The 25,997-nt window shown below is 45.5% G+C and overlaps 1 protein-coding gene across 2 annotated transcripts; it reads right to left on the bottom strand.

The window, feature by feature from the left end:
• Positions 1-588: 588 nt before the first annotated feature.
• On the bottom strand, positions 589-25,264 carry SERPINA6 (serpin family A member 6). Of its 2 annotated transcripts, none has more exons than XM_038545630.1 (5): positions 25,056-25,264; positions 12,038-12,666; positions 5,523-5,793; positions 2,476-2,623; positions 589-1,152 (listed from the first exon to the last, which is right to left on the bottom strand). In XM_038545630.1, exons 2-5 carry the CDS (start codon positions 12,645-12,647, stop codon positions 967-969), a joined length of 1,215 nt encoding a protein of 404 aa, XP_038401558.1. In that variant the 5' UTR covers positions 12,648-12,666; positions 25,056-25,264; the 3' UTR covers positions 589-966. The 2 variants fall into 2 exon arrangements, with proteins under 2 accessions (XP_038401558.1, XP_038401559.1); XM_038545631.1 differs by lacking the exon at positions 25,056-25,264 and adding an exon at positions 18,422-18,539.
• Between the last annotated feature and the right edge of the window lie 733 nt (positions 25,265-25,997).

A 25,997-nucleotide genomic window follows, 5' to 3' on the forward strand; every position in this document is an offset into this window, starting at 1 on the left:
AGGGAGCACAGGAGCTTGAAGCAACAAACTGTTAACTACTTTTGCTTTAGACAGTTAATTATACTTTACATTTTCTATTTGTTCACATATTTACCCTTTCCAGGTAAATTCATTCTTCATTCTTTTGTGTGGGTCCAAATTTTCACTTCGAATCATCTTGTTTCAGGGACCCCTGGGTGGCTCAGCAGTTGAGCGTCTGCCTTTGGTTCAGATTGTGATCCTGGGGTCCCGGGATCGAGTCCTGCGTCGGGCTCCCTGCATGGAGCCTGCTTCTCCCTCAGCCTGTGTCTCTGCCTCTCTCTGTGTGTCTCTCATGAATAAATAAATAAAATAATAATAAAAAAGAGAATCATCTTGTTTCAGCCTGAAGAGCTACTTAAAATTTTTCTTATAGTAGGATGGTGACAAACTTTCTCAGCTTTGGTTTGTCTGGAAAAAAAAAACACGTTTTTTTGCCTTTGTGTTTGAAGGATTGCTTTGTTTCCTTCTTTTTCTTTTTTGAAGATGTTACATCATTCTCCCCCAGCACATCAGAGATGTCTTTCTGTTGGGCCTTGCGTGATTTCTCCTTTTAAATTAAAAGATTAATTTTAATTAAAAGATTTAATTAATTAAAATATTAAAGAATAATCTCAGACTTCGCAAAAATTTACAAAAGCAATTGTGTTTCTGTTACACCCTTCACCCGGCTTCCACACATTACACACCCACAGCACAAGGATCAAGACCAGGAAATTCTATCCCCTTGCGATATCGCATTTCTATCATTCCGAGTTTGCCAACTGCCCCACTCCATCCGCACCTGCCAGCGGTTGCAGTGATGGTTATTTATTTGGACAGAAGAACCTGGAGAAGACGGTGCGGGGGCGGGGGGGGGGGCACTGCTGCTCCTCAGAGCATTTCTGTGGGGTCCCTGGTGCACAGGCTCGGCTGGGGCTGCGGCTTCCCGGGGTGGGGGGTGCACCCTTAGGTCGGATTCACAACCTTTCCCAGGAAAAGGCTGCTCCATGTGAAGTGGTCGAAGATCATGACAATGAAGGGCCGGTTGAAGTGGAAGGCGAGAGGCTCAGACTTCACGTTTGGCATGACCCCGGCGGGGCCAGCTGCCTCCAAGCCCTTCTCGTGGAGTTGCAGCACAGCCTTATGGACCACCTGGTGGAGGCCGAAGGTGAGGTCGGAGGTGAGGGCTGAGCACCTGCTGCGTGTGGGACCTTGCCACCCTCCCACCCTCGCCTTCACGGGGGGCAGAGCCGAAGCTCAGGGAGGGTCACTTGCTGGCTCCATGTCTAAGTGGCAGCCCTGGGACTAGGGCCAAGGCCTGTCCACCTCCAGAACCAGGTCACACCTAGGAAGTGGGCGGACGGGGCCCACCACAGGGAGACCGGGGGTCTCAGGGTGCTAACTGGACGTCAGCATCCACACCAGGCACTCCTAACTGGGTCCCGGGGGGAGGGTGAGCTTGGCTCCTTTTGCACCCTGCTAGCCAAATGGGAGGGACCCCTTTAGGCAGAGCGCCCGCACCTGCTCAGAACCGAGTGGGGCTGTGGAGCAGCCTCTCGCTGTGACCACAATTAGGAGCAGTTCTGAGACCAGCTCTGCAAACCCTGGAGGAGCTTGCGTCAAAGGCCTTCCGTGGATCAGAACTGGCTGATTATCACTGTCCTATGGGGGGGGGGGGCACCCTCCTTGACTGTACAGTGAGGAGCCACAGGCTCTAAGAAGCTCCATAAGCAGGTGCAGGAAGAAGCCGAGCTGGGATGGGGAGCCCTGCAGTTTGTCTTGGGAAATGAGGCTTTGAGTCAAATAGACCCTAAGCTGAACGTCAGGGTGTCACTTACTACCTGTGTGGCCGGGGCGAGTGGTCTACCTTTGCCAAGCCAGAGGCTCCTCCTTGAAGAAGTTATGCTCCCCTTATGAGGAGGCGGCTGTTTGCCTCAATCCTTCGCATACCATGTGTTTTATTGAGCATGTACTGTGTGCACCGCGATGGTCCATGTCTGTGCGCTCGCGGGAAGGGCTGCTGCCACGATGGCTTTCTCCTGTCCCCTCTCTTGTTTTGTCACCCACATGACCATGAGAACCCGCGAGGGCAGGGCCATGTCTCAGTATTGGAGGAATACCCAGTGCCTCGCAGTGTGGGGTGCAGAGTGGGTGTCAATAAACGTTTGCTGAGTGACTGAGTGACCGACAGAGCATGAAGCTAAAGACTGAAGGTAAAGAATGTAGTGGGTAGACGGTGTGATATGACTTCATTCTGACATTTCCCATGTTCCTGGATCCTTTCTGGTGGGGGCCACACACGGTCCTGCCATGACCACTCTGTTTTCCACGCTGCACGCTCTGTATGACCTGACACAATGGGTAAATGGGCTTAGAGACCTATTCATGAGTGAGCTCCATGTTGCTTATTATTATGCATAATAAGGGCGGGGGAGATGAGAGGGGAAAGGATGGGCTCTACTGACCGACACTTACCTTTGACAACTTCGGCTGGGCCTCTCGGGTCATGCCGGAGAAATCTGCCCCATTGTCCAGCAAGTCTGCAATGCCCATGTCCCTCAGGATGGCCCTGAGGTCGTAGGCTCCAGAGAGGGACACCTTTGGGATGTACAGGTTTACCTGGCTGCTCGGGGGTAAGCAGACAGGGTTAGATTTTCCTGGGTCTGGGCCTAGCCAGCCGACTTCTGTTACCCCTGTGATCCCTCCAGACCCTGCCTCACAGCCGGACACCATGATCTTTGGGGAAAAGGGGAAAGGACAGAACGAGAGGCAGGATTTACCTCTCTCTACATCACTCAGGCAGCTTCCTCTCGGGGCCTCTTTCATTGAGCAGATTCCACTGTGGTCTAGCTGGACCACTGGACATTGAAGAAAAGCAATCCTACAGAAACCCCTGGGGTACCCCAGGCACCCCCCGGGCAGAAGCAGAGGAGTGGAGGGAACTCCCGCTGGGAACAGGGTCCTGGCCCCAGCCTTGCCACGAATGCTGTGTGGCTTTAACCAAGTTCTGTCCCTCTCTGTGCTCATCCTCATTTACACAGCAAGGCAACGCAGGGCAACAAGGGCACTTCTCAAAAAAACAAAAAACAAAAAACAAAAAAAAACACAAAAAAACAAGGGCACTTCTCCTCTAGATGGAGAAGAGCAAATGGCAGTTGGGGATCCTGGCCGATACCAAACACCAGCTGGGTTCCTTTAGCTTCTGTATCACAGTCTAATGCACACATGCACACTCAGCCCTGGGAAGTTGGGACCAGTATCCTCAATGTCCAGACAGAGAGAACTCAAGAGGAGCTGAGGGATTCCCCCAAAGTCACACCACTGGGAAGCAGCAGAATTGTGAAGAGGCCACAGACCCTTTGCTTCAAAGCTCCATTGCCTTGTGGGAAAAGGTAGAGGGAGGGAGGGAGGGAGGAGGGAGAGGGAAGGAGGGAGGAGACAGAGAGAATGAGGGAGGGAGGGGGAGGAGGGAGGGAGTAGGGAGGGAGGGCGCCCACCAGCTCTGTGTGAGGGCAAGGAGACTTCCATAGGAGGTGAGCTAGATGGACCCTGAGGGATGACACTTCAGGGTGGGGAGGAAGGAGGTGATCCCAGGAGGGGTGAGGCGGGAGGAGGGGTGACAGACCGGAGGTGAGGAGCACAGGGTCTGCCTTCTGGGGCTAGGAGAGCGTCATTTGGATAGAGTATTCATCTCCAATCATATATGACGCCTAAAGGTACAAGAATCTGCCTTGGATGGATTATTTTTTAAATCTAGATGAAAATGGCATGTGTTATTGATGTTTTTTAAGCTAAAGTGTTTTAGTGAAAATATCATTTTTGGTGTAAAAAGAAAAGATGATCCTTGTCATTTACAACAGAATAGGAGCCCGAGAGGCACATAATTACCCCCCTGGCAGCACTGTTCTGGAATCACAGGCTCCCTTGGAAGGGCAGGGGTGTAGGGGGGACGGGGCAGTTGCAGTGGTGAGGAGCCAGCCAGGGATCCCTCACGTGGCCTAAACTAGGCCCACGTGCACGCCTCCCCACCCGACCCCCACCCCCATGCTCAAGGTTAGATGCGGTGGCTCCAGGACTCTAACGACACCGCTGGGTCCCCACGTGGCTGTGGCCAGTTTCTAGGAAACACGGAGCTGACCGCTCCGCTCGACCCTGCAGGGGTGAAGTCCAACTCCTGGCTCCTCCCTGCAGGGGTGAGGTCCAACTCGCAGGCGCCTCGGCCTCTACTCATGGAATTGGACCAACCTCTCCAGAAGCTCCAGCTGAGCAGCAATCTGAGGCTGCCACTCAAAATAAAAATAACTGGAAACCGTAAAACACAAAACCTGCATGTGTATTAAAGTAGAAGAGCTTCTTTCTAGATTTTTTTTGCCTGCAAAACTCTTGGATGACGAATTGCATTCAAGTAGAATTTGCCTCGTTCTTGGCAGCTGCTGCCCGGCCCTGCTGGTGCTCTGGGTGCAGCCTCCCGTGTTTGGTTTGTGCCCTCTCCTCCTCCGTGGGCGCTCGTGGCCAGGCCTCCCCACCTTCCTCCCGCATCACACTTCCTCTCCTGCTCTGACACAGCTGACGTCACTGCACACCATCAGCTCCACCAGAATCTGGTTTTCTGCTCTGGAGTGAAATATAGTCCGCTCGGGAGGCCTTCCTGAGCCACTGCACATCCAGATGCCCACTTCTCCTCCTGTGTCCTCTCCGCCCTTTGGGTCTCCACCACCACAGCCACCACCAGGTCCCACCCTGATGGCACTGCTCTGATTGCTTGGGCACAAGCAATCTCACAAGAGTGAGGATCACGTTCACGAACACCTGGCCCCTCCTCCAAGGAGTGGGCTGGGGCTGTGCACATGCTCTACCATAATTTCAATCGCTGTCTGGCTCAGGGGTGCCTGGGGGCAATGGGTTCAATCACTCATTCATTCATCATTCATGCCAGGACTCCCTGCGTGTGTGCTCGGAAGCCTGCCCTTGGTGTGGGCTTGAGGTTGGGCATTCACGGGCTGGTTCTCCTCCCGACCACCAGCCCCTCTGCATTTACACTCCTCGCTCCCTTTCTTTTACTCATTTATTACCTACTTATGCCTTTCCTTTCTTACGTATTTACTGATGGATTGATAGATTGAAGAAGGGCTACCCCCTGAGTGACTTGAGAATCATTCATAGGCTTTGTGCTCTTTCCGTCATGGACGTGACTGCCATTTCGTTAGATTTTGGCCTCTGCCGGGAGTCCTACCGATCCAGGTAAGCAAGATAATAAAAAAACAGATAAGCGAGGGGCTGGGGGGTTGGGGAACTCAATTTAAGCCAATGATGCAAAAATGTGATAACGCAGAGGGGTCTCTTAGCCTTCCAGGAAAGGGGGACCTCCCCTTGTGGAATGCCCCAAAGCATCTCAGTGACAATGGACAGGCGGGTAAACCGAGGTGACCTCTTGGTCAGAGAGCTTCTGCCCTTGGGGACCCTCAGAAGAAAACATATGAGCCCTGCAGGGTGAGTCAGCGGGGACAAGGAGAAGGACTTACCTCCTGGTAAAGGACTCAGACCACCTCTGAATGGTGTCCCTGCTCAGCGCGGCGATGACTGTGTCCATCTTCCCCTCCTCTGGGAGGATGAAGAAGACGGTCCCGTTGCCCATATACTCCAGCTGGACCAGCTGGCAGGGGAGCACCTGGTCGTTAAGGTGCTTGATGGTGCTCGACTGGAACATCATGGGCACTCTCACCACGGTGGTCTCGTTCACGTAGAAGTCCTCCTCCCTGGTGCTTTCCGGGTCAAAGGGGTGTTCCCAGGTGCCTGGAGAGGAAGGAGTGGGTGGCAGGAGACAGGCCCGTGAGAGCCCCAGGAGAATGCGGTTTGGGTGGTGGCAGAGTGCTAAGCAGGTGTCACGGTGGCTGCTCCCTGCGAGGTCCCCACCAGAGTGGCTAGGATTTCCTCGAAAGTTGTGAGATGCCCAGAACTTTAAAGTCACCTCTGTCCTCCATTCTCTGAAATGGATTGAGGATTAATTCTGTGTCTGAGCCTCTAAAAATGGAAGAAGGGCGACAAAGGAGAATGCTGGCCCTTAGATTTGGGGGTACGATTCAATAAACCAGACTTTGCCTCTCCCTTCCCCCGCAACTGCCTGGAGTGGATCCTGGGCAGGAAGGCCCTGGACGAAAATGGTGCCAAATGGAGCTTGGGCTGCAGATTCAAGGTCGGGGTGGGAGAGGTTTGGAGAAACAGACCACGCATTTCATGCCCACGCCTTGACGTCTGGCCGCAGAAGCCCAGCTGCCCGATGGGTTGTGTCCCCTCTCCCGAGGGAGGCTCCTTGACCTCCCGTGGGGCCCCAGGGGCCACACTACATTTCCTGGAGGCAAAGTCAGGGTGAGAAGACGCCTTCAAGGTCACAGCCTCCTCCCCACAGCTGGGCTTGAATCCCTCTACTGTGTTCTGGGGTGGCATCACACAGCCTCTTTGTCTGCCTCGTGATGGGGAGCTCACTACCTTCACAGACTAGACTTTCGGCTACTGGTCAGCTCTAATGGGAGAAAAATTGCTCCTTAGAGCCAAAGCCTGCCTGATTGCGAGGCCCATCTGCTGAGCCTCTTCGGCCCCTCTGGGTTTATTCCAAGCAACTGTGAGTCCTCTGGTGATAGGACTCTGAATATTTAAAGACATGAGTTGACCTCACCAGGGCCTTTGGTGCTCCAGGTTTAACACCTCAGCTCTGGAGGTGAGTGAGAACCATGTGTCCAGGGGCTCTTGGCTGTTTTGACCTCAGAGCCCTTGGCAGCTGTTTCCCAACTGATGCTGGTTGAGGGGGGCTGGTGCAGAGCTCCAGGCAGACCCTTCTCCATCACACTGCCTGGGATTTAGGGACCCCAGGGTCAGAACTCTTATTCTGAGCCCGCCTCAATCCCCTTAAGGGCCGCTAAGGGAGGCAGTAGGGAGAGGCAGGAGGATGGAGGATGGAGGGAAAGGCTGTGGATGCAGAACCTGGAGGCCCAGGAGCTGTGTCTGCCCCGTTCCTGATCACTGATGTGATGTCATAGTCTGGCTGCCTCACAGCAGGTGAGGTAATTTGAAGGTTCTCAAACCATCCTCCAGAGGTCTGGGATCTCCTAGGCTGAAGGCTGGTGGTCAGTTGTGGCTAACTTGTCTAATTCACAGCAAAAAAAAAAAAGAAAAAAAAAAAAAGAAGAGTATTTTTCAGTGTTAAGTTTTTCATCCTTAAAAATTTGCTGTTTGCTTTTTGCTGAGTATTCCTTTTCTAGAAGAAAGTGTACCATATCTGGTTTGGCACAAAACAAAATGCAGGATGGGGCCTAACCTCTCCTTTAAGTGATTTCTTCTTGAAAATTCGCCTTCGCCCAGGAGAACTCATGGTAGGGAAGCTTAAGAATTTATGGAGGCAAATTGGAGACAGCAAGGATGATTCCTGTGGAAAATCTTTCAATTGTATTTTTCATGTTCTCCAAAAAAAAAAAAAAAAAAAAAGTCAAGATAGTTCACTAAGTAAGGAAGGAACATGCCAGGGATGCTTTACATGTCTGAGGCTGAGTGATGATAGCTATGTCACTCCTTATTGCTATTTGCTTTGCTGGCTTGCTGGAAACATGGTAGGGGATCCCCAGCTTAAGGACAGGCCTGCCAGTTAGTTTTTCTGCGTCCTAGAAAATCCGTGTACAGCAAAGCAGCACAGAGCCTGGTTGGCGGCTGGTCCTGCCTCCAGAAGTCCAAAGCCTCTCTGATTTTCTTACTGGGAGCGATCATTTCCTATCAACTCAGCCCTAGTGTAGTCATGAGAATGCTGGCAACCTGTGAGAGGAAAGCCCTGTGCCAAATGACACCACAAATGATGTGCTGGCACTTGGTCCACAAACCCCCTCTCAGGCTCAGGAGTACCTTCCCTTCGTACCTGGGTTTACTGTCCTTCTCTATGCCAGAATCTCTATGAAGACACTATGGAGCTCCTTCCCCATCCCATGCATTGTGCAAAAGCACTGGGATCTTGAAAGAGACAAGGATATTGTGCATGAGCACATAGTCTGTGGGAGAGATGACGTGTGGAATTTGTGGAAGCACCCAGGAACATTTCTGGGCACACATTCCCAGGCTCCTTGACCCTCCCATGGTCAAGGGTAAAGAATGTTGCCTTTTGTATGGAAATATAAAAGACCCTGAGTACTCAAAGCAATTTTGAGAAAGAGCAAAGCTAGAGGCATCATGCTTCTGATTTCAAACTACATTATAAAGCTATAGTAATCAAAAGGGTATGGTACTCACATGAAAGCAGACACAGAAACCAATGGAGCAGCATTGAAAGCCAAGAGATAAACCTTGCACATACAGTCAACTTATATTTGACAAGGGAGCCAAGACTACTCAATGGGGAAAAAAATAGTCTCTTCAATAAACAGTGTTAGGAAGACTGGATACTCATGCAGAAGAATAAAATTGGACCATATCTTACCTGACTTGCAAATGTTAGCTCAAAATGGATTAAAGACTTAAACACAAGTTGTGAAACCACAAAGCTCCTAGAAGCAAACGTAGGGAAAAAGAAGCTCCTCAACATTGGTTTTGGTGTTGAGTTTTTGGATGTGACTCCAAAAGCAACAAAAGAAGATATAAATAAGAGGGACTACATCAAATCAAAAGCTTCTGCACAGGAAAAGACACAATCAACAAAATGAAAGGCACCCCACAGAATGGGAGAAAATATTTGCAGACTGTCTACTGGATAAAGGGTTAAGGAACTCATGTAACTCAATAGCAAAAAATCCCAAATAATTGAATTAAAAATGGGCTGAGAACTTGCATAGACATTTTCTTTTTCCAAATAAGACATGCAAATGGCCAACAGGTACATGAAAAGGTGCTCAACATCAGTAGTCATCAGGGAAATAAAATCAAAACCACAATGATTTATCACTTCACACCTATGCACATGGCTCGTATCAAAAAGTAGAGAGATAACAAGGGTTGGTGAGGATGTGGAGAGAAGGGAACCCTCCTGCAGTGTTGGTAGGAATGTAAACTGGTGCAGCCAACTGTACTTGGAAAATACTGTGGAGGTTCTTAAAAAAATTAAACATAGAAATTCCATATGATCTAACAATCCCGCTCATTGGAACATATCAGAAGGAAATGCACACACAGTTTCATAGAGACATCTGTTCTCCTCTGTCCATCACAGCCTTATGAACAATATTCAAGATGTGGAAGTAACCCAAATGTCCACTGATACATGATGGATAAAGAAAACATGGTGTGTGAGTACACACACATACACACACACAGTGGAATATTATTAAGCCACAAACAAGAAGGGAAACCTGCCATTTGTGTTGATATGGATGAACCTTGAAGGTATTATTGTAAGTGAAATGACCCAGGCAGAGAAAGACAAATACTGAGTGATCTCACTTATAAGTAGAATGTGAACTCTGGAACTCGTAAAAACAGAGTAGACTGATGGTTTGTCAGGGGCAGGAGGTTGGAAGAAATAGGTGAAGTGGTCAAAGTTATAAAGTTCTGGTTATAAGATGAACTAATTCTGGGGATCTAACGTAGGTGTGGGAACTACAGTCAACAACACTGTATCATATCCTCAAAGTCGCTGAGAGCACATCTGATGGATTCTCACCACACACACACACACACACACACACACACACACACACAAAGGTAACTATGGGAGGGGGTGCATATGTTAACTCCAAATGATTTTGGTAATCATTGTGCAATTATGCATATATCAGATCATCACATTGTACATCTTAAACTTATGCAGTGTTATAAGTCTATTATGTCTTAGTGAAGGTGAAGGAAAAAAAATGATGCCTTTGTCTTGTCAGCTTCACACCCTCCAAGGTCAGCATCATGCCTGCCTCCGCCAGATGGGTTCCCAGACTTGTGCAGAGGTTGGAGGATGGAAGGAGGGGGGCCTACCAGGATGGTAAGTCTGACAGGTAACAAATAGCTGCAGGGTACTGCTGGCTCATGGGAGGCCTCTTTTAAGAGAAGCCACCATGTTTGTAGTAATTTGTTACAGCAGCCATAGGGAACTAATTCAGGCTTCCATGAGGACAGTCATGATTAAGGACCTGGAAGAAATTTGGTGTGGTGGAAGCTGGGGAGAAAAGGAGGGTGTGTAGAGATTCTTTCTGGAGACTGTGCTCTGGATGAGCTTAAATGCTGTTGAGAGATACACGTTAAATGTGGTCATTACATTTTTTTTTCCTCTTTCACATTCATTTCTTTGAATATGACTATTTAATTGAAACCAAACCACGTTGGTCCAGGGTTACAAGGTCTAACAAGATGATTGTTAAGATGAGGTGTGGGAAGACTGTAGGGGGTATGGATGAGAACCCAGGATTTGACTGAGGGAATCAGGGAAGCTTCATGGATGAGGTAACTTTAAGGCCAAGACTTGAAGACTGGGAAGAAGTTTTAGGAATAGACTAGTTGAGGGAGGGCTCAGGCGACAGAGTAAAGGTTTTGTGGCAGCAGAATGGCCCTCCGAATATGCCCATTTCCTAACTCGTGGAAGCTTTGACTATGTTATGTTACATGGCAATAAGACACTGAGGTTCCTAATCAAATGATCTGGAGATGAGGAGATTATTCTGGATTATCCACATGGGCCCAGTATCATCATAAGGGTCTCCTTAAAAGTGAAAGAGGAGGGGCAGGGTCAGAGGAGAGGTCATGGGGATATGATTACTGGCTTCAAGAGGAAAGGGGCCACATGTCAAGGAACACAGGTGGCTTCCAGAAGCTGGGGAAGGCAAGGAACAGGTTCCCCCTTAGAGCCTCCAGAAGGAACACACCCTGCCAACACTTTAACTTTATCCCAACGTGACCCATTTTTGGATTTCTAACCTCCGTAATTGTAAGATAAGCCACCATGTTTGTAGTAATTTGTTACAGCAACCATAGGGAACTAACTCAGGCTTCCATGAGGACAGTTATGCTCAAGGACATGGAAGAAATTTGGTGTGGTTCCACACTATGCGTGTGTGTGTGTGTGTGTGTGTGTGTGTGTGCGCACGCGCACTGTGTGTTGGGAACTGGAGGAGAGAAAGTGTTGAGACACGAGGCTGGAGAGGACAGAGAAGCAGATGACTCTAGGCCAGGGTTTCTCAGCCTTGGGATGATAGCCATTCTGGAGCAGATATCATTGTGGGGTGCTGTCCAGCTCACTAGGAGGTTTGGCAGCCTCCCTGGCCTCTACTTACTAGGTGTCAGGAACACACCCCACCTCACCCTCAATCGTGACAACGTCAAGTATCTGTAGACATTGCCAAGCGTCTCTGAGGCTAGAAGGGGGGGACGATCACCCTGGGTTGAGAACCAGTGCTATAGACTAAGGGGTGTAGATTTTCTTCTCAAGGACAATGTATCCCCAAATTGTCTGATCATAAAAATGATTGGGGGAGGGGCCTTGTTAAAAATACAAATTCTAGGAATTGCTTGCAGGAGCTTTGCCTCAGTAGTTACGGCATGGGCTCTGGAATCTTTAATTTTAACAAGTTGAAATGGTAATTCTATGAACAAGAACTTTGGAAAACCCTACTCCAAATTGGTGAGGAAGGGCTGGAGTTTGGAACTTGGTCAGAGCTGGTTGTGAGCGCTGGGGAAGTGTGTGGCATAGGGGCAATCTAGGGGAGTTCCTGGGGGGGGGCAGGAGCTGTGTCTGTCTGGGTGGGCTGTGTCTGTCTGCTTCTATGCTGGGCTTCCAGCCCCTGACTGACTCACAGCCAGAACTCAGCCAATATTTGTAGACCATGAGGCAGTCAGTCTATTCATGATTACATAGTTGAGCTTCAAATGAACCTACATGAGCTTGGGCAAGTTGGTCAATTCTTTTGGGTGTCACTTTGATCACATGTAAGAGGATATAGTCTACCTTCCAAATAGGATTATGGTAAAGATGGAGATTCACAGATGAAAACATGCTTTGTAAAATCAAAGGCTTTGCCCAAGAATGCACCCTGGGTTTTGATGACTCTTATTATTCTTGGCAATGAGATGGGTAGAAGGGTACCTTTGAAGAAGATGTAGTTGACCAGGATGACCATGGCTGAACTATCCAGCTTCGATAACAAGTCTACAATTTTCCCTTGTGTCTTATTTTTGATGTACTCATTGATTTGTCTGCTGGCTCCAGTCCCATCCTGGAAATCTGTAGCCCAGGCCTCCAAATCATAGTAGTGCTTGGTGTCTGCAGAGAATGGCTCCAGGAGCTCCAGGCTGCGGTCAAGGAACAAGGCATTACCCATAGTCATTTCCAACATGGTGTCTGACTTCTCGAGGAGGTGGCGGAGGTGCCGAAAGCCCTGGTGGATCTCAGCTTCAGACATCTTGGTGAGGTTGAAGCCCAAGCCCTGGAGAAGCTGGACCCGGGTATAGCCACAGGCACCCAGAGACAGCATAGCTAAGGCCATGGAGATGCTCACAGGGGAGATAAAAACATTCTTGTCAGGAGATGAAGCCACTAGATGCCTATACAGGTTAAAGGCAAAGTCAACATTCTTTGGAGCCAAGTCCCGGTGAGAGCTACTTGTGCTCACGTCAGTGTCTGGGTCCTTCGCCTGGACAGTCAAGAGGTCACTGGTAGACAGCCAGAGGAAATAGGTGCACAGAGCAAGCAGCATTGTCCAGGATGATCAGGCCCTGGAAAATCAGGAATGCTCATTAGGTAATGTAGGGCCTCTGAGGCAGTGGGGGCATGGTGAAATGGTAGGCAAAAGACCCTATGGAGGATCTTATTCAAGTCTCAGTTCCTTCCTCCACATTGGCTATGTGACCTGGGACAAGGTCAGGACCCTGGACCTCAAATTCCTCATCTGAAAGTATGATTATACTGCTATGATTTATCAGGTACCTCCCAGATGCCCAACACCGACTTATGTGTTTTGCCTATATTTTCTCATCTAATCCTCATCAATAGGCTAATAAAGTAGGTATTATTATTATGAATTGAGGTAGGCAGAAATGGAGACCCAGAAAGGTTATATATGCAACAAATTGAAATATTCAAAGGACTGAAATAAAAAAAAAACCTGTCAACCAAGAATCCTGGATCAGGCAAAACCATCCTTAAAAAATGAGGGAGAAATCTAGACATTTCCATATAAACAAAAGCTGCGGGAGTTCATTACCACTAAACTCACCCTACAAGAGATGCTAAAGGGAGTCCTTCTGGCTGAAATGAAAAGGACACTAGAGAGTAAATACAGTCTATAGGAAGAAATAAAAATCCCTGGTAAAGGTAAACACATGAACAATTAGAAAAAGTCATATTATTGTAATTTTGCCTGGTAACTCCACTTTTAATTTTTGATATATTTAAAAGACTAATCCATGAAAAGCAATTATTAGTCTATGTTTTTGGATACACAATGAATAAAGATGCAATTTGTGACTTAAATAACTAAAAGGAAGTGTATGTGGATGGAGCTACATAGGGGAGGGGCTTTTGTGTGCTATTGAAGTTAAGCTGGCATAAATTCAAATTAGAGTGTTATAGCTTTAGGATGTTAAATATAATTTCTGTGATACCCAGAAAGAAAATAGCTATAGAGTGTTCATAAAAGGAAGTGAGAAGGGAATTAAGATGTTTCACTACAAAAAAAAAAAAATAGACTAAACCTAAAAGAAGATAGTAATGCAGGAAATGAGGGACAAAAAATCTGTAAGAGAACAAATAGGACATGGTAGAAGCTCTTCTTTATCAGCAATTACTAAATGTAAATTAATAATTACTAAATGTAAATGAATAAAATTCCCCAATCAAAAGACAGAGATCAGCAGAATGGATTTATTTTTTATTTATTTATTTATTTATTTATTTATTTATTTATTTATTTTTAAAGATTTATTTGTATTTATTTTTGATAGACATAGAGAGAGAGAGATAGAGAAGCAGAGACACAGACAGAGGGAGAAGCAGGCTCCATGCCGGGAGCCTGACAAGAGACTCGATCCTGGAACTCCAGGATCGCACCCTGGGCCAAAGGCAGGCGCGAAACTGCCGAGCCACCCAGGGATCCCCAGCAGAATGGATTTAAAAAGTGATCCAACTATATACTGACTATAGAAGACACATTCTAGATTCCAAAGACATAAATATGAAAGTGGAAAGATGGAAAAAGATATTCCAATTAAATAGTCACCGAAAGAGAATGGGGTAGCAGAAGGAAACAATAAAGATTAAAGCAGAGACATATAAAATAGAGAATAGGAAGACTAGAAATATCAATAAAACCAAAATCTACCTAATCATTATAGTATAATATAGTATGATGATATACAATATAATATGGTCTTCAAAAAGATGAACAAAATTTACAAACTTTTAGCTAAATTGAGTAAGAAAAAAAGAAAAGTCTCAAACTACTAAAACCAGAAATGAAAATGGGGACTAAAACTAACAATTCTACAAAAATTAAAAGAATTATAAGGGAGGCACCTGGGTGGCTCAGTCAGTTAAATGCCCAACTCTTGATTTTGGCTTAGGTCATGATCTCAGGGTTCCTGGATCAAGCCCAGCACCGGGCTCTGTGCTCAGCAGGGGGTCTGCTTGAGATTCTCTCTTTCTCTTCCTCTGCCCCTCCCCCCAACTCTATCTCTAAAGTAAAAATAAATAAACTCTAAAAAGAGGATTATAAGAGAGTATTATGGAAAAAATTACATACCAACAAACTGGATAGCCTAGATAACATGAAAAAAACATTCTGGAATCACAAAACATACCAAGACTGAATCACAAGAAATGGAAAATCTGAATAGATCTATACACAGTAAAAAAAAAAAAAAAAGAATCATTAATTGAAAATCCACTAACAAAGAAAGCCCTGGACCATATGGCCTCACTGTTGAACTCCACCAAATGTTTAAAGAATTCACATGAATCCCCCTTCCAAAAAGATCAAAGTGGAGAGAACACTTCCTAACTTGTTCATTGCCCTGATAGCAAAATCAGAGAAAGAGCATATAAGCAAAGAAAAGTACAGATGAATATTGCTTATGAACATTGATGCAAAAATTCTCAACAAAATACTATCAAATAGAATTCATCAGCATATTAAAGGGATGATTATACAACATGACCAAATGGGATTTGTTTCTGGAATACAAGGATGGTTCTACATACAAAACTCAACCAATGTGCTATACTACATTAACAGGATGAAGAAAAAAAGAACATGATCATCTCATTTGATGCAGAAAAAGCATTTGGCATAATTCAACACATCCTTCCAAGATAAAAACACTCAACAAACTAAGGGTAAAAGGAAACTACTTCAATATAATAAAAAAAATATGTGAAAAGCCCATAGCTAATGTAACAGTGAAAGATTGAAAGCTTTCATCTAAGATTCAGAACAGGGCAGGATGCTTACTTTTGCCTCTTGCTTACACAGCACTGGAAGTTCTAGCCAGAGAGAGTAGGCAGGAAAAAGAAATAAAAGGCATCCAAACTGGACAGGAAGGAATAAAATGATCTCTGTTCATAGGCAACCTGATCAGCATCACAGCAACATGTAGAAAACCCTAAAGTTTCCACAAAAACCATGCAAGAGCTAAGAAATGAATTCAGAAAAGTAGCGGGCTACAAAATCAGCACACACATACAAATCAGTTCTGTTTTCATATACCAACAATTGAACAAACTGTAAAAGGAAATTTACAAAGCAATTCCATTTACAATAGCACCGAAAAGAATAAAATACTTAGGAGTTAACTTAGCAGGTACAAGGCTTGTGCTCTAAAAACTACAAAACATTGCTGAAAGAAATTAAGAGATTAGTACATGGACAGGCATGCTGTGTTCATGCATTGGAATACTTAAGATGTCAAGTGTCACCCTAAGAAATCTACTAATTCGATGCAGTCGAAATCCCAATGAAGCATTTTGCAGAAATAGGAAAATCCACTCTAGAACTCATACAGAATCTCAAGGGACCCTGAATTTCCAAAATAGTCTCGAGAAAGAAGAATAGAGTTGGAGATCTCACACTTCCTGATTTTTAAATTCAATATAAAACTACAATAACCAAAACAGGGTGGTACTGGCGTGAAGGCAGATATGGGAACCAATGGAATAGAATGGAGATCCCAGAAATAAACCCTTGTATATATGGTCAAATGATTTTTGACGATGGTGCTAAGACTATTCAGTGGGAGAAAAAAAATAGTCTTTTCAACAAATGATGGGAAACTGGATTATCCACATGCACAAGAATGAAGCTAGACCTTTACCTTACATCACATGCAAAAATGAACCCAAAGTGGATCAAAGACCTAAATGTAAGGACGAAATAAAACTCAGAAGAAAACATAGAGGGAAAGCTTTATGACAGTAGATTTAGTGATGATTTCTTGGAACACAACACTAAAGTTATGAGCAACAAAAGGAAAATTAGACACATTGGACTCTTTAAAATTAAAAACTCTTGTTCACTAAAGGACACTATCAACAGAGCGGCAACCCACAAAATGGGAGACAATATTTGCAAAGTCCATATCTGATAACGGATTAACATCCAGAATATGTAAAACTCAAGTCCAAAAGATTGATCATTTTAATCATTTTTAAGTGTATAGTCAGTGGCATTAAGTACATTCCCATTGACATGAAGCCACCACCACCATCCATCTCCAGAACTTCATCATCTCAACCAGAAGTCTACCCATTAAACACTAACTCCAGGAGGGGTTGGTCCTCACTAATGTGGCCTATGGGGTCTGCATGACTCCATGCCTGGTGACAGCCCCACCTCAGCCTCTAATTTGGCCCCTTGAGGGCTGAGGCACAGCACTGCCAGGTGTGTTGAGGTTTCTTCCAGCACACACCAGATTATCATCCCACTGCCAAGGTCAGGGCAGGGCAGGTCATCTCAGTTCCTTGCTTATGGAGCTTGGCTCTGACCCGGGAGCTAGGGACAAAGATGGACATGCCCCCATCCTGTCCCTGTGACTCCACTCTGTAGGGCCATCCCTTCCCTGCCTTGCCCTGCTCACTGCCTTGTGTCCTTGGAGACACAGGTCCCAGCTCTCCTCCAACACCCCTGCTCTCTGTGCTTCCCTGTGGCGGTCCCCCTTCCCCCCATCACACTGCAGTGAGATTTCTGCTAGCCCTGTCCCCTTCACAGCTGTCTGGAGCCCTTTTGGGCAAGGACCTGGTCCAGCGTGCAGCCCCAAGCCGGGTGCAATTGCCCCATTACGAGTTCTGCTTTCCCCTCCTCTTCCTGCTGTCTCTGGGATTCGTGCCTCATCCCCTTTTGTGTCAACCCCCCAAGGTAAGGATGAAAACTCCATCCAGCTCCTGAGATTGTCATGAACATCAGGCACGGTGGTTATGAGTACTTTCCTATGTGGCCTCGCTCAGCAGGTCATCCTGGGCCCACTTTACAGATGAGAAGACTGGGGCCCAGGGAGGTAGAGGGTAACCTGTTGAGAGCTGAGATTCTAAGCCCTACAGCCTGGCCTCAGGGCCTGTGCCATGCCGTTCTACCGTTCTCTAGAGAAAGCAAAGCAACAAGAGTCAAGCAGATCTCCACAAAGTACCCAGCAAAATTACAATGCAAAATACTGATATTCTTCATGAGTTTCACTTATGTCCTCTTGTCTCTCATTTTTGAAATGAGGCTCCAAGTAAATGTCCACTGAGTTCTTTCTTTTCTTTTCTTTTCTTTTTTAAAGATTTTATATATTTATTCATGAGAGACACAGAGAGAGAGGTTAGAGACACAGACAGAGGGAGAAGCAGGCTCCATGCAGGGAGCCCGATGTGGGACTCGATCCCGGGACTCCAGGATCATGCCCTGGGCTGAAGGCAGGCACTCACCCTCTGAGCCACCCAGGGATCCCCTGTGTTCTTTATTTTCACGAACACCCCTAGGGGCCGGGTAGAGTCTTGGGCCTTCTGCACTTAAGCCTCAGGACATGTGGTGTGATGCAAGGCATCCTGTTCCATCTGCAGTATCCTCGCCCCAGGTGGACCAGTGAGGAGCAGGCGTGTGCGAGGCTGAGGCACGCACAGTCCACTGTGCCAGTGGGCACACTGTCCCTGCCTGCACCCCCCAGCAGGGGTGCTGCCCTGCGGCCATCCCGCCCAGCTGTCAGTCTCGCTTGTGTTACTTGGCTGGGCTTTGGAGCATCAGTGGAGCAACGGATGGAATGGCTCTTAGCTCAGTGCCAACCCCTGCAAGGCTGCAGGCCAGGGAGAATCAAACCCCCAGGGGTGACCCGCGGACTGTGAGACCCTCTGCATGTCACTGCTCATACACCCGGCCTCAGGTCACTGCTGGCTGCCCTACTGCTCAGTGCCCATTAACAAAATCAAATGAGCAAGAGGTACATGGCTTCATTCTGGCAGCCGGGCAGCAGCAGGAGGGATGGACAGTGTCCAGGTGCTACTCACGGTCTGCAGAGGGCTCAGGCTGCAACCGCTGGCTCGCCCGGCTGTCCTGGGTCCTAGTATGCGTACAGTAGGCCTGCGGGGCACCACCGCTAAATCTTGTTTGCCGGCTTCCCTGCTGGTTAATGGTTAGAGGGGGGCCAGTGGCCTTCACCATTTGGTGGTCCCCTCCCCCCAGACATTAACCAATGGGAGTCTTTTCCAGGACATTTGAGCAAACACAGCAATGCTGCAAGTTAACTTTCCTCTGCGTTCAGTTCCCTGAAGTTGTATTTTTAATATCAAAATGAGCCTGAAGTTGCGTCACTGCTTGTGGTTGCCTGGCGGCAGTTGGCACGGAAGCCACAGGTGCCCTTAACTGGCCCAGTGGCACAGACACCTGTGAAGAACCCGGTGCTAAGCGTGGGCTGGGGATGAGTCTAGCGAGGTCCTGCCTCCAGTGGGACCTCCTTCTGGTAGGAAAGAGACACGGAAGAAAAGCAACCAAGTGCTTCCCATGGATTATCTCATCTAATCTTCCAACGACATTACAAAGTAGATACTGTTATTATCACTTCTGTGTAGATAAGAAAACTGAGGCACACGGAGCTCAAGTGAGAGCTTCCCTTGAGATTCAAATCCAAGACCGTTCTACTCGAAAGTCTAGCACCTTCCCTCTTTCTGCATTTTTATTAGTTGTCTTGATTGGAAGTGGCAGACAACAAACTTTTTTAAAGCGAAAAAGAATATATATTGGGTCTCATGGAGGAGATTTCTGAAGGGTGGGGAGGGCTTCAGGCTTGGCTGGATCCAGGGGTTCCAAGTTGGGTGCCATGTTGCTCTCTTTTTAAAAAAATTTCTTTTTAAGCTCTTTATTCGGCTTTCCTGCTTTAGCCATATAGGTGGAGACAAAGGTGGCCACTGCAGCTCCAGGTTATTTGGTTCTGACTGGTTATGTGATATCAGAAGGAGAGAAACTCACTTTTTCTCCTTGTTCATATCAGTCTCCCAAAGGACTCCGGGCAGGATGGCTCATCACAGGCCTGATCACAGCATGCAGAATATGGCCTCGCGTGAATGCCCAGGGTCCTGTGCCCTCTGCTGGTTGATGACATTATTACTTCCTTCCAGGGATGAGGGGCGCTGTTTCCAGGAATAAAGAGAAGTTCCATCCAGAGCTGGTGTAGAGTTTTGGGGGCACTTCAGTTTTATCAGTCCTTATCAATCTTTTGAAGTTTTTTTATTTATTGAGCCGATTTTGGAATTTATAACTAGAAATTTATTATTTTTAAATCTCTGCCATAACAGTATTTTTTTTGGTTTCTATATTTTATTTACGTATTTTCTCTCTCTCTTCTTTTTTCCCCTTGGTGAGTCTTATTAGGGAGATCTGTCCAGTTAATTAATCTTTTCAAAGGGTTAGCTTTTAGTTTTTAGTTTTATTAATCCTTACTGGTTTTTTTAAAATCTATTTTTTAAATGGATTTCTTCATTAATTTTTATTTTTTACCATCCTTTCAAATTTCTTGTTTTTTAATATGTTCTTTTTCTATTTTCTTGAGTTAAATGGTTACCTAGCTTTCCTTACTTTTTAACATTTCCAGTCTCCCTATAAATGTATTTAAAATTAAGTCTTCATCTAATTTTTGATGCCCCTCAAGTTTTTGATATTGACTGTTATCATTGTCATGTTCTGGTATGTTTCTTAATACTCTTTATGGTTTTATTTTTAACGCCAGGGTAACTTAGCAATAAGTCATTTAGTGTATTTAGAACCTTAGGCTACTCTTTTGTCATTTACTTTTAAAAAAGGATTATTTATTTATTTGAGAGAGAGAGAGAGAGAGAGAGAGAGAATGGGGAAGAGGCAGAGGAGAGGGAGAAGCAGACCCCCTACCCTGTGCAGAGGGCCCGATGCAGGACTTGATCCCAGGGCCCCGAGATCATGACCTGAGCCGAAGGCAGATGCCTAACCAACTGAGTCACTCAGGCGCCCCTCCTTGTTATTTACTTTTATTTCATTATGGGCAAAAATTATTACCTACAAGGCATACCTAATAGATGTGGTTGGTTTGGTCCCAGACCACCACAATAAAGTGCATATCACAATTAGACGAGTCAAGTAAAGGTTTTGGCTTCCCAGTGTATACGAAAGTTATGTTTATACCTCACTACAGTCTATTAACTGTCCGACAGCATTATGTCTAAAACAATGTATATACCTTAATTAAAAAGTACTTTACTGCTAAAAAATGCTGAACATCATCTGAGCTTTCTGCAGGTCATACTCACTGATCAGATATGACCCTACAAAATATAATAATAGTGAAAATGTTTGAAATATTGTGAGAATGACCAAAATGTGACACTGAGACATGAAATGAGAAAATGTTTTTAGGAAAATGGTGCCAACAGACTTGCTTGATTCAGGATTGCCAGAAACCTTCAATTTGAAAAAAACACAGTATCTGTGAAGCATGTAAAGTGAAGCACAATAAAACGAGTTATGTCCATATATGATATGCAACATGTGGAACTTATTTATGATGTTTTGCAATCATATATGCTTTATCTTTATAAATGCTTGATGTTTTCTTAAAAAATAATGGGTAGTATCTGTTCAGTATGCATAAATGTGTATACATACATGTATATGTATAATTACTTGAGCTTATTCTTTTTTTTAAGATTTTTATTTTATTTATTCACGAGAGACACACACACACAGAGGGAGAAGCAGGCTCCATGCAGGGAGCCCGATGTGGGACTCAATCCTGGATCTCCAGGATCACACCCTGGGCTGAAGACAGCACTAAACCGCTGAGCCACCAGGGCTGCCTAAGCTTATTTTTTTATTTATCATCTATGCTGATTCTCTACTTGCTTGACCTTTTGGTTTCTCAGTGGGGAATGTTAAAATCTCCTATCACAATTATTCATTCATTTATCTCTGTCAGTTGTTGGCTGATGTACTTTGAGGCTGTTAAAGCAGAAGTTTTGATAATTATATCCTCTTTATTGCTTATTTTTTGCTTATCTTTGTTTCTCATGACACATTTTGCCTTAAATTCTATTTTGTCTATGAGGATTGCTTTCCTAAGTTTGTTTTGGTTCACACTTGTCTGTTATATTCCATCCTTTCATTTCCAAGCTGTGCTTTTTTTTTTTAAAGATTTTATTTATTCATGAGAAACACAGAGAGAGAGAGGCAGATGGAGAACCTGGCTCCCTGCAGGGAACCTGATGTGGGACTTGATCCCCGAACCCTGGGATCATGACCTGAGCCAAAGGCAGAAGCTCAACCACTGAGCCACCCAGGTGCCCCTGTGCTTTCTTGTTTTAAAAATGTCTCACTTATATAACATTTGGTTGAATTTATTTTTATGAACCAAAAATGAGAGTCTCTGTCTTTCAATTGGCAAAAATCACCTATTTACATTTATTTTTAATTATTGTTGTATTAGCACTGACATACGATTTTATTTCATATATTCCATTTACTATCTATTTTTTTTTTCTTTTTGTGTCTCTTATTTATTTGCCTGGAAGAGATTGAATTTTCTCCTATTGGTTCAAAAGATATTTATTCTATTTTTGGTATTATGGTGGTTGCCCTTTACTGAAAAACCTTCAGCGGAGGCCTTTAGCCATCATGAGGACAGGGACAAGCCACTCCTGCCATGCTTTGCCTGAATTCCTGTCCTTAGAATACAAGAGCACGATAAACTGTTGTTTAAGCTATTAAAATTTTAGATAATTTATTATTAGACTATAGTACCTAGAATAGATTTAGATACCTGGGAGTGGGTGAGGTGCTGCATAACAAAGAGAATGAGGTAGTAGTTGTGGGGCAGCTGAGTTGGAAAGGTCTTATAATGACAGTTAGTGGACACCTGTGACCCTTTTGGAGGTTGTTGTTAAGAGCTTAATGAAAAGTAGAGTCCAGGCTATGGGAAGGAGGAAGAGCATTCTTACTCCATGGAGTCAGAAAGTTTAGCAACGCTGTCACCTGCGGTAACATGAATGTGGAAAGTGGAACAAATGAGCTAGTAGATGATGAGATTTCCAGGTGAACTGTGGGAGGTATGGTCTGGTTTATACTTTCTACTTGGAATAAAACATGGGAGAGCCAGATAAGCTTAAACATTTTTGTTAAATATACAAGAGCTGGAAACTACTGGGTTAAAAGATAATCTAGTTTCTACCTCTTAGCTAAGGGTATTGTCTTTTGAGAAGTACCCTGTTTAAGTAAGATTGGGGAGAAGTGACTGTTTCTGTCAGATTATTGTTTTCTTATTGATTGGTAGGAGTGCCGGGGAGAGAGATAAATATATTGCGAAAAAGCTTCTCTAAGTTTGTGGCCTGACTTTTTGCTATCTGTATGGAATCTTCCGTGAACATAGTGCATAGTTCCAGTGGGGCCCAATCCTTCTGTTTATTCTGCAGTCAGGGCTGCTTAAATCCTGCTTAAGAAATCTTTGCCTCTCCTGATGTTGTGAAACCTATATTCTTATGTTTTCTTTTTAGAAGCATTTATTTCTTTATTTATCACATTTAGATCTGCAGTCCATCTAGATCTGGCTTGTGTACATGGTGTGAAGTGGGGGTCAAATTAGTCTTTTCCCATATGTATGTGCCATTTAATGACTTCAGGGGTTGTGTTCTTTAAAAGTGTCAGTGTCATAAAAGACAAAAATGTGTTACCACTCGGAGGAGATCAAAGAGGCATGGCATCTGTAATGGTGTGATTTCAGAGGAGGAGGCAGTGATTCTGGGAGGTCTTCAGCAAGAAGCTTCTCCCCAGGGTTTGAGGTGACCCCTGAAAAACCAGCAAGTCATCCCTGATGGCTACGTCAATGCATCCTCCTTAACTGTGGGAATGTATGCTATAAAGGGCATTATTGGGACAGTTGACAAGACTGGAATATGAACGGTACATGAGAGGAAAGGGTTGTAGCATGGCTGACTTTCCTGAAGTTGAGAGCTTTACTGAAAAAGAATACCCCAAATTCTTAGAAAATAAACATGGAAGTATTTAAGAGTCAAAAGTTATGTGTATAAAATGGATTCTGAAAGAATTCTGAAAATACATATACATGTATATACACATGGTTAAGGCTGGATGCATCCGTAAGCCTAGCGCAGCAGTGAGCGTGTGGTTAGGCCTCACTCAGGACAGCCAGAGCTAAAATTGTTGTTATTTTATCTCCTTAGTGACTGGCACCTACCAAGGACTGGCTATTATTAGCCTGACTGTCTTTAACCATGAACATGAGGACCTTTAATATGGGAGACTAATTTTCTACATGAACGTTTCTCTTAAGTACTTTTGAGTCAGATGTTCATTTGTTAGTTTCATGTTCCCTGAACCGCTGGTCTGTGTGCCAGACCATGGCTCAAGACCTTCGGGTGAGTGAGATCCATTCCCTCCATACCAGGGGGCCCTGTTCAGCATTGATGCATCTGAGTCTCATTCAGGAAAGATCTGCTGGTCTTTTAGGGTTCACCTCAAATCCTGGAAGGAGCTTCTAGCTGGAGTCCTCTAAGAGTAACCAACACCCTCGAGTGAAATCACTCCATAGCTTGGGTTCCTCTTGCCCAACTCTGCCAACCATAGAAGGTGGGACTGGCAGGGTTGCTTAGGGCCTTCTAACTTCTGTAAATTTGTGGATAAGGCAGTGCTGCCTGGAGTCCCGTCTGGTGTGGGACAGGTCAGGTCAAGCCAGGGACCTGTGGTGATTAGAATCACCAGGTGGGAGTCTTGGCTGGCCTTTGCTGAGCCCTGGCTGGCTGTTTACCCAAGGAATCATGAGCCATGTTGGCATCCTACTGTGCCTACGTGTTGGCATTCCAACATGGCACAGTAGGATGCCAACCTGTACTGATGGCCAGTGTGGGGTGGGATGGGCTAAATCTTGAGCTTTGCAGACTAACCTGAGATGGCCCTTGCTGGTTCCAGAGCCTGCCTTTTAGTTGTGGTAGGTCAGGGGAACTGCTTGACCCCCTTTCTTGCAGCCTTGCTGGCCCACATTGCTGAGGCTACCTGTTCCACCTGTATGCTCAGCCTTCGGGCTTTTCCTGGACTAAGCAGGACTTTAACTCTCTCTGGGGCTGTCTTCTCCTGGACAGGCAGGAAATCAGCCCAGGGAAGCCATCAATTCACCGGTAAGTTTCCCGTTTATTTCCCTCTAGACTTCCTACCTGCCAGTTCCTGCTCTGCTCTGGTTTCATAACCATGTGTAAAACACTGAGCATAGGGTCCAGTGCCCAGTGAGGACAGCAGTCAGCATTTATCAAGTCCTCACTGGTGCTGGCTCTGGTGTTTTATGAGTATTCATCTATTCGATCCTCACAAGAACCCACAGGGTATTATTATCATGTAGGATAGTACAGTAGTCAAGAGCACGGATCTGGGTTCAAATCCATACCCCAGCTTTGTTATGTTGGATACCTTACATAAGCTCTCTATACCTGAGCTGAGGAACAGAAATCCTAATATCTAGAATCTATTAGGTTGTTGTAAAGAATGCCTGCAGTAATATGTGGAGAGAGCCCAGAACAGTGCCTGATGTACTCCAAGGCATAGGAATACTAGTGATGATTGATATTCTCATTTGCCAGATTGGGTGACTGGCAAGAGACAGGTTGGAGGGCTTACCTGAAGTCACGCCAGTACGTAGAGGAGTCAGAATTTGAACCCAGGTGCCTTAGCCAAAGTCCTCACCACAGAGTTCAGCTACCTCCAGCTTCATGCATTCCTTCTCTACCCGGTCCCACAGCAGAGCAGGGGTTATGGGCACTCCAGTCTAGATCTGTAGGAATTCTGCAGGGCAGATTCCTAAGCCCAGGAGGTTGGCGCACGGTGTGGGGTGGTGATGGGAACGCCCTCTGGCGGTCCACGTATGGCATACTTGGCAGTGGCTTGAAAGAGTCCCAGGAACAGGGGATGCAGTGGGCCAGTTCTGCACGTCCTTTGCAGGGGCCTGGGGCACAGTCCCAGCCTGCCTCTTGCTCTGTCCCCAACTTATTCTGTGACCTTGAACAGGTTGCCTGACTTCTTCGAGGCTCTGTTTCCTAAGCTTCTGTCTTCCCTGAAGTCAGAGAAGGCAGGAGGCTAGAATTGAAACAGTACAAGGAACTGCCAGGGACCTTTGGAATTTGTCAACCCTAACTCCAGGGTTGCTCCAACAATTACTCATTACGTGATTTTGGCAAATCCCTTACTGTCTGCAGACCTCAATTTTCTGGTCCATTAAGTGAGGTGAAGAATTGTGCCTGCCTACAAGGGGTATCGTGCTGATAAGTGGAAATAATCAATGCAATGTGTCACACACAGCGGTCACAAGTTGCCCTTTGACTACTGCTCTGGCCATGTTTAGGTATCAGTTTCAGGTTGGCCTCATTGAACAATTTGGGAAATGTACCCTGTTATTCTAAAAATCTGGAAAAGTGTGTATATTTGGTGTTACTTTTTCCTTAAATGTTTGGCAGAATTTGCCAGAGAAATCATTTGGGCTTAGAGTTTCCTTTCAAGAAATTTTTATTTTATTTTTTATTTTTTTAAAAGATTTTATTTATTTATTCATAGACACAGAGAGAG

Source organism: Canis lupus, chromosome 8 (assembly GCF_011100685.1).
Source record: "Canis lupus familiaris isolate Mischka breed German Shepherd chromosome 8, alternate assembly UU_Cfam_GSD_1.0, whole genome shotgun sequence".
Lineage (NCBI taxonomy): Eukaryota > Metazoa > Chordata > Mammalia > Carnivora > Canidae > Canis > Canis lupus.

Bases quoted from the DNA above. Each gene is read 5' to 3' on its own strand.
- SERPINA6 (XM_038545630.1), bottom strand. From the start codon at position 12,647: ATGCTGCTTGCTCTGTGCACCTATTTCCTCTGGCTGTCTACCAGTGAC. The intron at 5,794-12,037 runs GTACCCTTCTAC...CTTCCTCTCCAG, and splicing joins CAACTACATCTTCTTCAAAG to GCACCTGGGAACACCCCTTT. The intron at 1,153-2,475 runs GTAAGTGTCGGT...GGCCTCCACCAG, and splicing joins CCCAGCCGAAGTTGTCAAAG to GTGGTCCATAAGGCTGTGCT.